Source organism: Pectinophora gossypiella, chromosome 28 (genome assembly GCF_024362695.1).
Source record: "Pectinophora gossypiella chromosome 28, ilPecGoss1.1, whole genome shotgun sequence".
Classification (NCBI taxonomy): Eukaryota; Metazoa; Arthropoda; class Insecta; order Lepidoptera; family Gelechiidae; genus Pectinophora; species Pectinophora gossypiella.
This window is the reverse complement of record NC_065431.1, coordinates 4,473,689-4,492,167: the sequence shown is the minus strand read 5'-3', so window position 1 is coordinate 4,492,167 and position 18,479 is coordinate 4,473,689. Positions and strand designations below refer to the sequence as shown.

Here is an 18,479-nt window from a genome sequence, read left to right as displayed (position 1 = left end):
GAAAATGTTATAGCAAAATAATTTCCGTTATGAAATGAAAAAAAAATTAAGTTAAAATGACTAAAGAATAACTTTTAATTCGTTTGGTTTCAGAGCACATATTTAATATAGATTATAAAGTGTTCGTTCAGATAAAAGTCTTATCTTCTCATTTTTTAGTACCGAGTGGTAGAGTCATCTATCGTGTGTTTATTCTAATTTTGGTCATTGTCGTCAGAGCATTAGTACGTAACCCGATTACCCGACCATTACTACTTCACTATTTATCTACATTTTCAAACCAAATACAAGCAGTATCAGTACCTAAGAGAAGATAAATTTATTCTGAATATTGTAAAAATATGTTACATTACAGAAGTAGTATATTTTTCTACCAGTAGATGGCGCTATTTGCATAGCACAAATTTTGAAGGAGAAAGAGGAGTATTTTTCTTTCAAATGTCACGTTGACATTTGTTGGATTTTTCTTATCTTTCGAGCTCAGCTGTTTTCGGCAAACATAAACTGTTTTTCTGCTGGAATTAAACTGCTTTAGTTATTAGAGTTTGCGTTAATCCTTTTTGTCTAAACGGATGATGCGTGTAAGTACATTTAAAATCGTTTAAATATGAATAATAACATAATTTATAGGTTATAAATATTTGTTATTGCTGAAATATTTAATGAATTTTAAAACGCATAGATTTGCACAATTGGAGTAGTAGTTTATAGAGTACATTGCAACATCTAACAATTACAAAAAATAGATTTAGGTGGATTTGAGTGGAATTCCATGATCTCTGCCTACCCCAAAGGGATATAGGCGTGATCTTAAGTATTTATGTGTACTTATAAAGAGTATAATAACTTAAAATACATAAAGCTCATTCCTTTATCTTATAGAACACAGTGCTGTTTGCTGTTAGCTCTTATCTAATGTTATCAGTAAGTGTGAGCACTAAACATTAAATACCAGGTACCAGAGGGGGCGGTATTTTAGTCTGACCTGGATTGTTCGTTCAATAATTTAATGTTATAAATAATTGTAATTTTAATTATAAGTGTCTAACTGTATTTAATTTAGCAATAAACATAAATAATACTTAGCAAGTATTATAGAGTATTTTCTCAGCAAAGCAAAGTTTACTACTAAGAAATTAACTGAATTTGTAAGGTATTTATATTATTTATATTATCATAATATATTATTTATATTATTATAAATCAAAAGAAAAATACACTCAATAAATACATACGTATATTTTTTTGTAGGATAATATAATTTCTTCTAACTTTTAAAGATAAAATTATGTATGTATGCCCTTATATTTTTGATGTTTGTCTGTTAAGTACTTATGTTTTGTGTGAGCTATTGAAACAAAGCAGAAACAGGCTAAGCTTAGCTGCCATTGACATTCCATTGATGTTCCTTTGACATTCCATTGATGTCCCATTGACATCCCTTGGACATTCCTTTAATGTTCCATTGACATTCCATTAATGTTCCATTAAAATTCCATTAATGTTTCATTGACATTCCATTGATATCCCTTGGACATTCCATTAATGTTCCATTGACATTCCATTGATCGTCCATTGTAATTCGAACTATATTATACCTAAATAATTACTCAATGTTGATTGTTCCCAGCATTTAGGTCTTCTCCAAAGACTGTCGCGCAGAGAGTTCATCCGTCTAACTGGACAGATCGTGAACATGAGTACGAGAACAAGTAAAATAGCCGTCTGCCAGATGACTTCGGTTGCTGATAAAGACACTAACATGAATATTGTCAGTCAGCTAGTGAGGGATGCTGCTAAGGAGAAGGTTCAGGTAAATATGATATGAAAGTAAGATGATCCGTGCTTTGGAAGCCACGTTAAGTCGTTGGCCCCGGTTACTACTTACTGTTCATCATCTCCCTAGCATCACAGGGTCCGCTTACCTAACCTGAAGATTTGACATGTTCAGTTTTTTACAGAAGAGACTGCCTGTCTGATCTTCCAACCCGCAAAGGGAAAACCAGCCCAGTACAGGTTAGGTTAGGTTAAGATGAATTTTAACATTTTTTCAGATGATTTTCTTCCCGGAGGCCTGTGACTACATAAGTGACAATAAGGATGATATAGTCAGGAATGCAGATCCCATACCTGATGGGAAGACCATAACTAACTACAGAGAGTTGGCTGTCAAACACAATGTCTGGTTGTCTATGGGTGGAATACATGAAAAGGTGAGTGTGCTCTGTGTTGTTTTGGTCATGGTATAAGAAGGCAGGCTTAGCACAGTAAGCTCGCGACTCTTTCTCGCCGCGACAGAGATCATCTGTCTCTTTCTGTGCAGTACTGTGAGAGAGTGACGGGTGACGTATGTCGAGGCGAGAAAGAGTCGCGCGCTTACGGTGCTAAGCCCGTAGGTATGGTCAATCCTATGACAAGCCGCCATTGCTAGCACATTGATGACGTAACTGTTACCAGCAGCATAACAGCCTCCGTGGTTTAGTGGTTAGAGCGTTAGGCTCACGATCTGGAGGTCCGGGTTCGATTCCCGATGGGGACATTATCGAAATCACTTTGTGAGACTATCCTTTGTTTGGTAAGGATTTTTCAGGCTTGAATCACCTGATTTTCCGAAAAAGTAAGATGATTCCGTGCTTCGGAGGGCACGGTAAGCCGTTGGTCCCGGCTATTAGCCGTAAAAGCACCTCCACCAACCCGCAGTGGAGCAGCGTGGTGGAGTATGCTCCATACCTCCTCCGGTTGATTGAGGGGAGGCCTGTGCCCAGCAGTGGGACGTATATAGGCAGTTTATACTATTATTTGTCACATTTATAAAAATCATTACAACTGTACGTAAATATTTTACTAAAAGTACAAAATTTCAATTTGCAAAGTAAATATAAAAAGATAGAATAGAATAGAATAGAATAGAATAGAAAAAGTTTATTATAAAAGGACGCCACACACAAAAAAAAGACAACAACATCATTATCAAATTTCCACTAAAACAATTACAAAAAAGCAAGACGGTTGTTTGTCGAAATGACCATAAGGTGGTGGTGGACGTCCTGAGATAAAAGGGCCTCACTCAGCACAAGTCGCGGCGTGAACCACGACGCTGATATTATGTGGACCCTGTTGGATGACGCACGAACATCGTATTTCATAAACATGTGTTAATGGTGTATATATTCAAATTCAATTCCAAAATATACATTATAATATATACCAAATTATATTAATAGAATTAATAGAATTAGAGTGTACATAGACAAATATTATCGAAAGATGTATACGTAAATACTGAGATTGGTCGTGGGTAATTTATTTTTTACGAAATGGCAACGCCAGGTGTGATGACGTCAGCTGGACCAACTTTGTGGATTGTACGTCATCCAACCCTGGTGTCAAAGTTATTATTGAACCGCCAAAAAACCATTGTCATGGCTCATGTAACAACTGCTTAATTGCATCACAAGTCGTAGCCGAGACCAACGGCGCACCCCGGAAACTTCATACAAAATACTTCGTTTAACACATACACTACACATTACACTACACGTAACCGAGTGGTACCCCAGATACGGAACAAGAAAGAGAGGAAGACCAATTAAGAGATGGGAAGAAGAGATAAAAAATACTGGCGAGAGACAGGGATAAGTGGAAAGAGCTGGAGGAGGCCTTTGTCAAAAGACAAATGGACGAAGAGCATAATTAAACACATCTTTATTTCTTTTTTAATATTATGTGTAAGCTATAAAAAAAAAAAAAATTGTTACAATAGGTCCATAATAAAGGCTATATCTATCTATCTATCTATATCTATCTACACATTGACGTTATCGTACACGCGCATCTGTGTGTGACATCTGACGTCCATACGATTGAAGACTAAAGTAAGCCCGAGGGGGTGAGGTAAACCTAGCTCAGCCGCTGGTGGGGAGCGGAGAGTTGCAGTACCTATTATTGCCTTTCGAATCACGCATCATCTTACTTTCGGACAATCGGGTGATCAAGGGTGTTAAAAAGGCCACATCTCGGAGCAATTCATTTAACAAACCAAATTGCTATATGACATTTGTTTGCATTGCGCATATACTTTTATATGCGCAAATGCCAAATTGCAATATTGCTTTCTTAGATGAATTGCTTCGATGTGGCCATTTTGACCGCCCTGTTTTTCTTATCTGCCGAAAAGGAAAGTTATTTTCCACAATATTTTTGTCTCCATCATCATCATCATCACCAATTAAAGAGCCACGCTTTTGTCGGTGTACTTTTCTTAAATTACAAACTTATCTGCAGTTGGTAAACTAATCGCGACCTAACGATGCATGGAGACAATATTTTTTCAACGGCAAAATCAAAGCTTCCCTTATATTCATCATCATCAATTTAAGAGCCACGCTCTTGTCGGTGTAGCATTCTCCATTCTTGTCTATCAAAGGACAATGCTTTCACTTCCTTATAAGACACGACGTTCACCTTCTCTAATTTGTTCCATGTAAGCTCCTAGTTGAATTTGAATTTCCTTCTATTTTCCCTTCTACGATGTTTTTAATAAATTCGTCGTGTCTTATTTAGTCCAGGACTCTATCTCCAGTGCTTCCTCCGGCCAGCCTTCTAGGAAAGCATCCAAGTCGTCGCGCCATCTCCGCCTCGGTCTGCCACGTCTGCATCTGTCTCTATTCGGAGACCATGAAAAAAAAATGAGATGGAGGGAGGCCTTTGCCCAGCAGTGGGACACTTTAGGCTGGATAAGATAAGATAAGGTCTTACTAAGTCCAATATCTTGCCTCTTCCGTCTCCTTTCCCTTACTCTTACTAAAACTTCTTCATAACTAACCCTTTATGTCCAACTTATTCTTTCCATCCTCCTCTAACACCACATTTCAAAGGCTTTAAGTCTCTTTCTGTCTTTCTGTCCAAATTTCACAGCCAAACTGATAACCTCCAAAAAATTCCTTCCAGAATGAAAGCGACCCCACAAAGATGTTCAACACCCACGTCATAATAGACAACAAAGGACAAATAGTACAAGCCTATAGGAAACTCCATCTCTTTGACGTTGAGATACCGGAGAAGAAAGTGAGATTGAAGGAGAGTGACTTCTCCCACGCCGGCGGCCATATTGTTTCTCCTGTTGACAGCCCTATTGGAAAGATCGGTGGGTAGTTCGAAATATCATTCTTCTCTCGCGTTGTGAGGTGGAGAACCAACCTCATCAACTTTACTAGGGTTACTATTGAGCCGCCAAGGCCCCTGACATGACTCATGTAACGACTACTTACTTACATCAGTGCCCATCACGCTCTCAGCGTTACCCCGTTGGATGGCGAAGGAAATATGCTGCGCTAGGTAATCCCCAGACCGGGAGTCGCCACCTTGCTCCCTTAGCCACTTGCTTAATATAAAAGATATATACATATTTCGTAAGTAGTACTACCTACCTAAGTCATCATCATCAATTTAAGAGCCACGCTCTTGTCGGTGTAGCATTTTCCATTCCAGTCTATCAAAGGCCAATTCCTTGACTTCCCTATAAGACACGACGTTAACCTTTTCTATAATCTGTTCTATGTAAGCTCTTCTTGGTCTTCCCTTTCCTCTATTTCCTTCTATGATGTTTTTAATAAATTCGTCGTGTCTTATTAGGTGTCCAATCATCTTGCCTCTTCTGTCCTCAATAATTCTCAGTATTTGTCTCTTTTACTCTTACTAGCACTTCCTCATTTGTAACCCTTTCTGTCCAACTTATTCTTTCCATCCTCCTCCAACAACACATTATAAAGGCTTCGAGTCTCTCTCTGTCCTTCTGTGTCAGTGTCCAAGTTTCACATCCATAGAGGGCTATACTCCATACGAAGGTTTTGACACATCTTTTTCTGATTGCTTTGGAAATCTTAGCCTTGAATATGCACCCTTTGTTATGTAAGTAAGTAATGACGGTTAAATTAGGTATTGTAATTGGCAACCCTCAGACGTCACACACACAGTTGCGCGTGTTGATAACGTCAATGTGTAGTGTCTGTGTGAAACGAGGTTGTTTGTATGAAGTGCCCGGGGTGTGTCTATAGATTTCACGTTGATTCGACAAATTCAAATTCAAAAATATCTTTATTCAATAGGTAACATTGTTGAATCCAAATTTTTTACTAACGAACGTCTCATCCGCCTAAAACTAATACAGGTATGGCAATCTGCTACGACCTGAGATTCCCAGAGCTGAGTACGGCTTTGAGCATACTTAGTGCCGAAATACTGACTTACCCATCAGCGTTCACGAAGGCTACCGGCGAAGCGCATTGGCACACGTTACTCAAGTAAGTACCCAAATATGTAATATTGCGGCGGACCCCAACAAGTTAACCAGCTAGTTCCGCCCATATAACATAGATGGCGCTTACCGGTACTTTTTAAACGCGCTAACGAAGGTCTCACAGCGCGACGCATATACAGGTGTTTAGAAAATTCCACTCATTTCCACACATTTATATGCTACATCGAAGCAATTCGCCAAAGGCTCTTGACGTGCCTCATGTAACGACTACGTACTTACATCAGTAAGTGGTCATCATCATCATCAGCCGTACGACGCCCACTGCTGGGCATAGGCCTCCCCCAAGGATCTCCACGACGATCGGTCCTGCGCTGCCCGCATCCAGCGGCTTCCCGCGATTCACCAGATCGTCGGTCCACCGGTAACCGGGACCAAAGACTTAACGTGCCTTCCGAAGCACGGATCATCTTACTTTTGGACAATCGGGTGATCAGCCTGCAACGTCCTAACCAAACGAGGGACTACAGAGTGTTTTTTATGATATGTCTCTACCGGGATACGAACCTGGGACCTCCAGATCTTGAGCCCAAAGCTCACTGGACCATGGGAGCATTTTGTACTTGAAATAAATGGTTTTTATTTTAATGGTCCATTTTTCGCGGTGCGTACTCCGGCCAGTCCCTGCAGCAAGCGTCCAAGTCGTCACGCCATCTCTTTCGAGGTCTACCACGACGGCCAAACACGACGGGACAGGGACGGACGGGAGGGAGGGACGGGGGGAAACGGTGGGTGGGGGACTTTTCCCAGCAGTGGGATCTTGTAGGCTAGATTAGATTAGATTTTAATGGTGGTCAAATAGTTCTGTGATGTTCCCTTATAATTTTTTATTTCCCTTTTGCGCGCATTCTATCACCTTTGGATAATAAGCATTTCTTGTGGTGTATAGGTATCATTTTGGGTAAGCGACCAGGGGGGTCAAAATGGCCACTTCGACGCAATTCATCTAAGAAAGCAATATTGCTATTTGACATTTGTTTGCATTGCGCACTTACTTTTATATGCGCAAATGTCAAATTGCAATATTGCTTTCCAAGATGAATTGCTTCGATGTGGCCATTTTAACCCCCCAGTTTCGCTTCCTATTTTGGGCTAGATCCTGCAGCAGCCTCCTTCTTAGTCTTAGTCGTGTGTGCTCATCCATGAGCGGCCTGGCCAGAATATTAGGATGGGCTGGTTTCTGCTTCCAGGGCCAGAGCAATAGAAAATCAATGCTACGTGATAGCTGCGGCACAGGTTGGCCAACACAACGCCAAGAGGCAGTCCTACGGACACGCCCTCTGCGTCGACCCCTGGGGCGAAGTCCTAGCCGACTGCGGGGACTCCGCCCCCTGCTTCAAAGTCGCCGAGATATCCAAGGACAGGCTGCTTGATGTCAGGAGGAATATGCCAGTTTTCCACCATAGAAGGTAATGGTGCTACTATAATGTTTTACAATAAAATTCCCATTGACATTCAGAATTTGCCGTTCAACTGTTTTAAGACAGTAGTTAAACAAAAACTTTACAAAAAAGGTTATTATAAAGTAAGTGATTATTTAGAAGATATGAATGCATGGGATTAACTGTCTGAGAACTGATATTAGGCAGCTAAATTACTCAATTGTATACCAATATTTTATGTTTATTTTTAATTTTTTTAAAGAACGTCTAGGGCCCTGTGCCGAGGTTTTTCTTGCAGCTTCTTTTCCCCGGCTATACAGGTTGTGAGAAGCTGCAGTACTTTTAGGCGGATGAGACGTTCGTTATGTAAAATTGACGATTCAAAGTGTAACTATGTTACCTATTGAATAAAGATATTTTTGAATTTGAATTTGCTTCTTCTGTTGTGGTTAAACATAGCTGGCGAGGAGTGGGTATACTGCACGGTCTCTCTCTCTCTTTATTTAAGAGCTGCGCTCTTGTCGGTGGAGTCATCATCAGCAGCCCATTAACGTCCCCACTGCTGGGGCACGGGCCTTCCCTACGGATGGATAGGGAGATCGGGCCTTAAACCACCACGCGGGCCCAGTGCGGATTGGTGGTTATTAACGACTGCTAAAGCAGCCGGGACCAACGGCTTAACGTGCCTTCCGAAGCACGGAGGAGTTCGAGATGAAAACTTTTTTTTTTGGTCACCCATCTATGACCGGCCTTTGCGATTTGCGGTGGAGTAATCGCCTCCATTTTCATTACTCCATAGATAGGGCGTGTAGAACGGTGGTTGCCCCAATCGCCTTCCGTTCCGTAGTACACCGACCAATTTCCCAATCGGTGATGTTCTAGCTAGAGCCCTACCAGAATCCATTTCCTCGGCCTCCAACCAGTACTGATATCGCTGCTACCCGGCATCAGGGGTGCGCTTTTGAAGTAGCGGCGCCTACTCGCTACGTCACAAGATCGTCATAGAACCTAAGTAGTATTTTATAGGTTAGCCCGTCCCAGTGAGCTACCCACTACGTTCTGCTAATCCTGTCGCTGTTTGGTCGGGGACTGCTTATTTTTATATTCACAACTAACCATCATATCTGATGGCCGTTCCACTATCCGCCACCTGTGGACCTCGTAGATGGCCTACAGCTCAGCCTACTGTGCGGTCACGAGTACTAATATGTATACACTTTGAAACCATGTCACATTAACTTTTTTGACAAATTTAACCGCAAGTCTCATTAACTGTCAAATATGATAGCGCGACAGGGTTCTATAGTGGGTACATGATATTACTGTTATGTTGTTATAAAGTTAGTGATTATTTAGAAGATATGAATGCATGGGATTAACTGTCTGAGAACTGATATTAGGCAGCTAAATTACTCAATTGTATACCAATATTTTATGTTTATTTTTTTTAAAGAACGTCTAGGGCCCTGTGCCGAGGTTTTTCTTGCAGCTTCTTTTCCCCGGCTATACAGGTTATGAGAAGCTGCAGTAGTTTTAGGCGGATAAGACGTTCGTTATGTAAAATTGACGATTCAAAGTGTAACTATGTTACCTACTGAATAAAGATATTTTTGAATTTGAATTTGTTATTATTAATGTTTTTTTTTCTTTTTTTTTTCAGAAGAGACATCTACTCTCTAAACCTTCTAAGTATAAGAAAGTCCCCCCTTCCACTGCACAAAGGAGAAAAAGTCCAAACGGAGAGTCGAACCCAGTACTCTGAATACAGCGGGCCGACCAACGTGTTCGGACATGTGAAAGTACCAGAGAGTTGTGTGTTTTACAAGACAAAGTACAGTTACGCTTTTGTTAATTTGAGGTTAGTATTTTTAGGGTTCCCAAAGATAATATAATATTATGCATAATATTATTGTATGTCAGAGGAGCTCGGTGGCGCAACGGTAAAGTTGTTGAAGTTAAGCAACTTTCGCAAAGGCCGGTCATAAGATGGGTGACCACAAAAAAAAGTTTTCATCTCGAGCTCCTCCGTGCTTCGCAAGGCACGTTAAGCCGTTGGTCCCGGCTGCATTAGCAGTCGTTAATAACCACCAATCCGCACTGGGCCCGCGTGATGGTTTAAGGCCCGATCTCCCTATCCATTCTTAGGAAAGACCCGTGCCCCAGCAGTGGGGACGTTAATGGGCTGGTGATGATGTCAGAATTTTACTGAATATGCTGAGTCTTGATACTTACTTCCATCACAGTGTAAACGGCCTCTGTGGTCCAGTGGTTGAGCGTAGGACTCACGATCCGAAGGCCCCCGGGTTCGAATCCCGGTGGGGAGATTTCACGAAAATCACTTGATCCCTGGTTCCCTGGAAAGTACTGTCAACGTCGCTATATTAACAGTAACTTTGCGTCGCACTTTTTGATGTGTGGTTTTAAGGTGTATACATATTAGTAGTAGTAGCAGTAACTGTCAGTACTATTCAGAGGCAGAGGACAGGGGTCCTAGTATGACTTTGTAATAGACTACTCTGGGCGCCATCCCACTCGCGTCAGACAGAGTACTGCGGGGCGGAAGGCAAGAGGGAAACCACTGCCCTATTTTTCCCTAAAAAAGTAGTATGGTGAAATGCTACACCGACAAGAGCGTGGCTCTTACATTGATGATGATGACATATTAGTACTCGCGACCGTACATATCGTCACTGAAAAGGCGAAATTACGTAAGCGCCAAAATGCAATTTCAATAAAAAGCCATTTAAAGTATTTTTTTCGTTTTTTATCATAACTTTTTACCCATTTATACAATTTAGATGAGGTCGACGTAAGATTACATTGTTTTTTCAATTTCTTTGTCTAGCAATAGATATCATAACATGGACTACTATTTTAGGATATTTTGGTGCTTATATTTTTTTTTAGTGTGTCAGGATCGAAGCAAATGGAATTCTATAGTCTCTGTTTACCGGTGGGAAATAGGCGTGAGTTTATATATGTGTATGTAATTTTGCATTTCCAGGGACGATATGCGTTCTTTGCAAAAGTAAAATTATATTAAAAATTAAATTAATTTTTAATTTTTCTATTTCCTCTTCATCTTCATAATCTATCTACTCCTTTTCTTCCATAGTATATGTAGTAGTTTAAGTAGTGATATTTATTTATTATAACAATTATAATTATGTGTATTATTATTATGTAGTTTATGTAGTCAAAAGTGTATTTATTTTTATATGCACAAGTATTCCCATGCTGCACTATCCCGCTATATTACCTAATATTCAATATCTCCTATACTTAAAGGTTGCCTGAAAGAGATTGCTACTTAGCAATAAGGCCGCCTATTGTACTAATTCTATTTCTCTTTTGTTTTGTATTTTGTTTTTTCCTGTTTGTGCAATAAAGTATTTGTTATGTTATGTTATGTTATTAAATATTATATGCCTATAGTTTTTTTAAAGTATTTTTTTTCTCGCAGGTGTGTAATACCTGGTCATGTGTTAGTGGCTCCTCTGAGGGTTGCTGAGAGGAACCAGGACCTCACGGTCGAGGAAGCTGCTGACTTCTTCAACGCAGTCAGATTGGTGCAAAAGGTGAAAAATAATGATCATCTCCCTAACGTTACCCCGTTTCTCACGGGGTCCGCTTACCTAACCTGACGATTTGACACATTGGCCCCGATTCCTGCAGACACCGCCTAATTTTATTTTAGGTTATATCCGTCATTTTCGTATCCGTCGAAAAGGAAAGGGACGGATGATTCACAGCTCTTAATTTTAGGAAGAATGAGTAAATTAATGTGTCGGGTTATTGACTGACGTAAAATTTTTAGACGGTTGGTTTAGATTTGTGCTTAAAATTGACGTGTGTTCCATAAATTTTATGCTTGTCGATTACCCGTCCCTTTCCTTTTCGGCGGATAAGAAAAGGACAGATATAACTTAAAATAAAATTAGATGGTATTTACAGGAATTAGCACCATTGACACCACAAAGACTCACAAAAAAAAACATCAAAAAAAGAATAGGTAAAGAATACCCTGAGTTACTGTCGTTCGGTGGTAGGTACAGTCATGAGGAATATCATGTACCCACTTTAGAACCCTGTCGCACTATCATATTTGACATTTAGTGAGACTTACAGTTCAATTTGTCAAAAAACTTAATGTGACATGGTTTCAAAGTGTATACATATTACTACTGGTGACCGTACACCGGCGTGCTTCTCAAACTTGCACCAATGGTGCTAATTCCTATAAATACCATCTAATTTTATTTTAAGTTATATCTGTCATTTTCTTATCCGCCGAAAAGGAAAGGGACGGGTAATCGACAAGCATAAAATTTATGGAACACACGTCAATTTTAAGCACAAATCTAAACCAACCGTCTAAAAATTTTACATCAGTCAATAACCCGACACAGTTAAGTATATAGCACGCCAAACAGATTGCATACCAGCGACGTACCTTTTTAATTCGCCCGGGTTATTCTTTCATTTACTCATTCTTCCTAAAATTAAGAGCTGTGAATCATCCGTCCCTTTCCTTTTCGACGGATATGAAAACGACGGATATAACTTAAAATAAAATTAGGCGGTGTCTGCAGGAATTGGGGCCATTTTTTTTATTAAAATGTCCACATTTTATTGTAGCTGATGGAGCAAGTACACAACGCGCAATCGTGTACGGTGACCATACAGGATGGCCCAGACGCTGGACAAACTATTAAGGTAAGAATGCTGTATGACCAATGAGGGATTTTCCAAGTTACACATAAACAGCCTATATACGTCCCACTGCTGGGCACAGGCCTCCCCTCAATCAACCGGAGGGGGTATGGAGCATACTCCACCACGCTGCTCCACTGCGGGTTGGTGGAGGTGTTTTTACGGCTAATAGCCGGGACCAACGGCTTAACGTGCCCTCCGAAGCACGGAATCATCTTACTTTTTCGGACAATCAGGTGATTCAAGACTGAAAAGTCCTTACCAAACAAAGGACAGTCTCACAAAGTGATTTCGACAATGTCCCCATCGGGAATCGAACCCGGACCTCCAGATTGTGAGCCTAGCGCTCTAACCACTAGACTACGGAGGCTGTTAAGACCACGGAGGCTGTGCCAAGTTACACATCACTAATTTAAGAGCCACGCTCTTGTTGGTGCAGCATTCTCCATGCTACTTTTTTAGGGAAAAATAGGGCAGTGGTTCCCCTCTTGCCTTCCGCCCCGCAGTACTCTGTCTGACGCGAGTGGGATGGCGCACAGAGTAGTCTATTTCAAAGCCGTACTAGGATTCCTGTCTTTCGCCTTTGAATAACAAGTTCCCTGCTCTGTACAGAGGTGCCTTCGTTTCACCAACTAATTTCACGGATAACATTATATTATGCATCTTTTATCTTTTTATCTTACCCAGTAAGAAAGAGCACGCGGATTGTCTTTCTCGCTCGTACTTATGCTCACACAATGAAGTATTTATTTTTAATAAAAAAAATAATTAAAATGCATTTATTTCTCACTGTGAAGGTAGGTACCCATATTGTAAGATATAATTATGTCCCTTTAAAATTAAAAGTTATTACAATGAAAAAAAAAAAAATTGTAATGTTTTCTTTTCAGCATCTACACTGCCACATTATGCCTCGCAAGAAAGGAGATTTTATCGAAAACGATCTCATCTATTTGGAGTTGGCAAAACATGATCAGTGAGTATCTATTGCCTCTTACTTGTTTTGACCCTAGGGTTGTCATATTCTTCTTTTTTTTCTTCTACCGTATGGGTTGTGAAGTGATTACCAACCCCATCAACCCTGGTGTTGTCAGGGTTATTAGCCGCCATAGGCCCCTGACATGGCTCATGTAACGATTGCTTACTTACATCAGTAAGTAGTAACCGGGACCAACGGCTTAACGTGCCTCCCGAAGCACGGATCATCTTACTTTTTGGACAATCAGGTGATCAGACTAGGGATCACAAAGTGTTTTTTGTGATTTGACCCAAAAAAAAAACGTGTGACTTTTTAATTTTTTACCGACTTCAAAAAAGGAGGTTCTCAATTCGACCGTATATATTTTTTTTATGTTTGTTCTAACACCTTCATGTTAAAACACGAAATTACTACGGAATTTGCATTAAAAATCACACTGTGACGTTTTTTTTTAACTTTGATGGGTTCGCTCTTGGCCCCTTGCCCCGTAGACTTGCCCGAAGGCATCGACGAGGCCTAAGATAGAAAAATGTGACAAAATGTCGGACTTATTATTGTGTTTTTCCTAATTAAAATTCATAAATAAGTTAATTCTCCACCAACCCGCATTGGAGCAGCGTGGTGGAGTATGCTCCATACCCCCTCCGGTTGATTGAGGGGAGGCCTGTGCCCAGCAGTGGGACGTATATAGGCAGTTTATGTTATGTTAAATAAGTTAATTAGAAAAAAAAAATGTTTTTGTCAGTTGTAGATGTGTCTTTATTTAGTAAACAGAATTTCATAATTTATCAGGAAAACATGAAACTCCACACTAGGGCCCTGTGCTGGGAGGTTTTCTGGCCACGTCTTTCCCTCAGCGTTACAGATTCCGATGTGGTAGTAGTTTTACAGCTAGTTACATAATGGCCCCGATTCCTGCAGATACCTCCTAATTTTACTTTAAGTTATACCTGTCATTTTCTTATCCGCCGAAAAGGAAAGGGACGGATGATTGACAGCTGTTAATTTTAGGAAGAATGAGTAAATTAATGAATAACCCGGGCGAATCAAAAAGGTATCCCGATGGTATGCAAACCGTTTGACGTGTGTCAACTTAATTCTGTCGGGTTATTGGCCAATGTAAAATTTTTAGACGGTTGTTTTAGATTTGTGCTTAAAATTGACGTGTGTTCCATAAATTTTATGCTTGTCGATTACCCGTCCCTTTCCTTTTCGGCGGATAAGAAAATGACAGATATAACTTAAAATAAAATTAGATGGTGTTTACAGGAATTAGCACCATTATGTTATTTAATTTTTGACGTTCAAAAAGCTTTGTAAGCCAATTTTGAGAATATTTTTGAATTTTTTTTTTGAATTTTGAACCTAGTACACGACCCAACACGAACACGACTAACAGCCTCCGTGGTCTAGTGGTTAGAGCGTTAGGCTCAAGATCTGGAGGTCCGGGTTCGATTCCCGATGGGGACATTGTCGAAATCACTTTGTGAGACTGTCCTTTGTTTGGTAAGGACTTTTCAGGCTTGAATCACCTGATTGTCCGAAAAAGTAATATGATTCCGTGCTTCGGAAGGCACGTTAAGCCGTTGGTCCCGGCTATTAGCCGTAAAAACACCTCCACCGACCCGCAGTGGAGCAGCGTGGTGGAGTATGCTCCATACCCCCTCCGGTTGATAAAGGGGAGGCCTGTGCCCAGCAGTGGGACGTATATAGGCAGTATATACACGACCCAATTATTTAACGTCTAAGCCTATCTAAGAATGGATTAGTTAATGTACCTTATTGTTTATTCTTTCCCAGGTTCAAATCCGGGCATCCTTCAAAGCCGCCAAGATCAAGGGAAGAAATGGAGACAGAAGCCAAAACGCTAAGAGAGGAAATGGAAAAGCTGTTGACCAAACAGAAATCTGCGCAAATGAAATAAATATGCTTAGTCGAGATAGAAAGAAAAAACAACAAATGGGTGAATCTCAAAATTTCAAGTTTGGTGGCGAAATTTCATATTACTTTTTCGTGAAAAATTGGGTTCCGACATGAAAAAGATCCAAAAGGATCCTCGGTTCCGACATGAAAAAGGAATTTTTCAATTCCCAATTTTCCCAATTTCCCCAATTTTTCACGAAAAAATTATATGACAGTCGCCACCAAACTTGACACATTTTGATATTCACCCAAATACTCCTTGTGGGTTGTGGGGCAATGACCAACCTCATCAACTTTACCAGGGTTACTATTAAGCCCATCGATTTACCACTACCGTAGATTGAACAACAGCACTCAAAAAGTGGGACGCAAAGTTACTGTTAATATAGCGACGTTGACAGTACTTTACCTCAGTCCGCGATTAGGCGCCGAACTGGCAACACGGGGAAGTGCGTGGTAAAAACTTGCAAAAATAGAAGCTCAAAGCGTAAAAAGAAGGATATATTTCTAATAAGTAATGACATTGTGCATGTTTTCATAGTATAAACATTTTAATTTTCGCAGTAAAACCCACCAAAATTATTATTTTAGAACAGAAAATAATTTAAAAATTTACAAAAATTTTCATGAATTTTTCCGACAAGAAATTCCACTTGATATCAACTCAGAATCATGGTCTGAATCATCCCCCTGAGTATTCGTTACGATGTCACTAACACCCATACCTACTTGTATGGCTACCTGTATGTACTTGTAGCGCGTGTAAGTAACATCGTAACAAATACTGAGAGGGACGATTCAGCTCATTATTCTCAGTTAAAATCAAGTGGAATTTTCCATCGCAAATGTATAGAAATGAAAATAATTTAAAAAAACTAAAAAAAACCGTGTATTTTGCGACGGAAAATTCCACTTGATATTAACTCAGAATCATGGTCTGAATCATCCCCCTTAGTATTCGTTACGATGTCACTAACACCCTGTATATACTGCTGTGTACAAATGTATAGCTAAACAGCGTCAAGTTTTTGCCGCATTATTGTATCAAGCGCTGTATCTACGGTACTGGTAAACCAATGTTTGTATATCAAATAAGTAACTGTGATTAGATTTAAGTGTTAATTAATTAAATAAACAGATGTATATATTATTATTACATTTGTGTTGTTTCCAGTACGGTCACGAGTACTAATATGTATACACTTTGAAACCATGTCACATTAACTTTTTTGACAAATTAAACCGTAAGTCTCATTAAATGCCAAATATGATAGTGCGACAGGGTTCTAAAGTGGGTACATGATATTGCTCATGACTGTACACCATTTAATTTTATTTTAAGTTATATCTGTCATTTTCTTGGTAGCTCAGTTGGAAAAACGCTTGACTCTCAATAAGGTACCAGGTTCGAATCCAGTACGGGCCCAAATGAATTTCGAATTCATGTTTGGATCATACTTGTGCTTCTATGCTGTTCTGGGAGCAAATAAAAAACATAGAACACGTTCAGCTGCTTGTCTTCCCGGGCATGTCGTAAAAACCGACAGAGGGATTGTGTCCTCTAACATGATGGACTAATGTTATGGGCGATAGGCTGATCCCTTATCACCATAAGGTTCATCATATCCAGCTTAGGACTTCGTATTAACAGTGGCTGCAAGTTGTCTTTGATTACTTGTGGCTCTGCCCACCCCATTAGGGATTACGGGCGTGAGTTTATGTATGTATGTTTGGATCATAAATGATTATCACGTGCTCAGCGGTAAGGAAACCCACATTTCCGAGAAATGCATTTTCGGAGGTATGTGACCTAACCTGTATTGGGCTGTTATCGACTCATAAAAGAGGCTATTAAAATCAGAAACCAGAAGACATTTAAATAGGAAGGGGGGGGGGGGGTTTAAATTATCGAGCATGTGGAATCCAGTGGTAGGTGTTGTAAAAAGCTTAAAACGCCTAATGTGGTGACAAAACGTGAGGACACAGTGAGTGCGGTAATGTTATGTTTGAGGTTGGTGCGAGTTCAGATGGTTCTGAACATTGCGATATCAAATACCTACATAAACAAGCGGCAAAGAAAGAGGGTAGACAGATATGTCTGCCCGTAGAAAATTATGGATCTACCTACTCCACTCCAATCTCATCAGCCATCCCGTGATCATGGCACTTGCAACAGTGTCGAAATATCGGGAGTCTCATATTCCTGATTTAAACGCGGTAAGAACCTGTTATTATGTGTTTTAATTATGATGATAATCGCGTAAAGCGTCCCCATTAGGGATTACGGGCGTGAGTTTATGTATGTATGTATGTATAATCGCGTAAACTTAAAACAAGACATTATATTTTTTAATAAATAGGTACTTAGGTATATCATCATCAGCCCATTAACGTCCCCACTGCTGGGGCACGGGCCTTCCCTATGGATGGATAGGGAGATCGGGCCTTAAACCATCACGCGGACCCAGTGCGGATTGATGATTATTAACGACTGCTAATGCAGCCGGAACCAAAGGCTTAACGTGCCTTCCGAAGCACGGAAGAGCTCGAGATGAAAACTTTTTTTTGTGGTCACCCATCCTATTAACTTCAACAATCGCAGACCGAGCGCGTTTACCGCTGCGCCACCGAGCTCCTCACTTAGGTATATCTCTCTCTTTATTTAAGAGCTGCGCTCTTGTCGGTGGAGTAATAGGCTGTAGTAGGCTGAGCTGTAGGCCATCTACGAGGTCCACAGGTGGCGGATAGTGGAACGGCCATCAGATATAAAAAAAATAAAAAAATAAAAAGAGTTTATTTCGGACATGTTCCATAGTGGTTAGTAACAAGCAATAAACAACTAAAAAAAAAAAACTAAACTAAACTACAACTAAAATAAACAACAACAACTAAAATATGATGGTTGGCTGCGAATATAAAAATAAGCAGTCCCCGACCAAACAGCGACAGGATTAGCAGAACGTAGTGGGTAGCTCACTGGGACGGGCTAACCTATAAAATGCTACTTAGGTTCTATGACGATCTTGTGACATAGCGAGTAGGCGCCGCTACTTCAAAAGCGCACCCCTGATGCCGGGCAGCAGCGGTATCGGTACTGGTTGGAGGCCGAGGAAATGGAATCTGGTAGGGCTCTAGCTAGAACATCGGTCGGTGTACTGCGGAACGG

The 18,479-nt window shown here is 40.3% G+C and overlaps 1 protein-coding gene across 3 annotated transcripts; it reads left to right on the top strand.

The window, feature by feature from the left end:
- Positions 1-164: 164 nt before the first annotated feature.
- Positions 165-15,377, top strand: LOC126379199 (nitrilase and fragile histidine triad fusion protein NitFhit). Of its 3 annotated transcripts, none has more exons than XM_050027886.1 (11): positions 165-224; positions 1,631-1,813; positions 2,055-2,213; positions 4,951-5,146; positions 6,170-6,302; positions 7,507-7,725; positions 9,359-9,556; positions 11,162-11,276; positions 12,337-12,414; positions 13,302-13,387; positions 15,191-15,377. In XM_050027886.1, exons 2-11 carry the CDS (start codon positions 1,697-1,699, stop codon positions 15,312-15,314), a joined length of 1,425 nt encoding a protein of 474 aa, XP_049883843.1. In that variant the 5' UTR covers positions 165-224; positions 1,631-1,696; the 3' UTR covers positions 15,315-15,377. The 3 variants fall into 3 exon arrangements, with proteins under 3 accessions (XP_049883843.1, XP_049883842.1, XP_049883841.1); XM_050027885.1 differs by lacking the exon at positions 165-224 and adding an exon at positions 430-581 and having other exon boundaries at positions 1,638-1,813; XM_050027884.1 differs by lacking the exon at positions 165-224 and adding an exon at positions 431-581.
- The last annotated feature ends 3,102 nt before the right edge of the window (positions 15,378-18,479 follow it).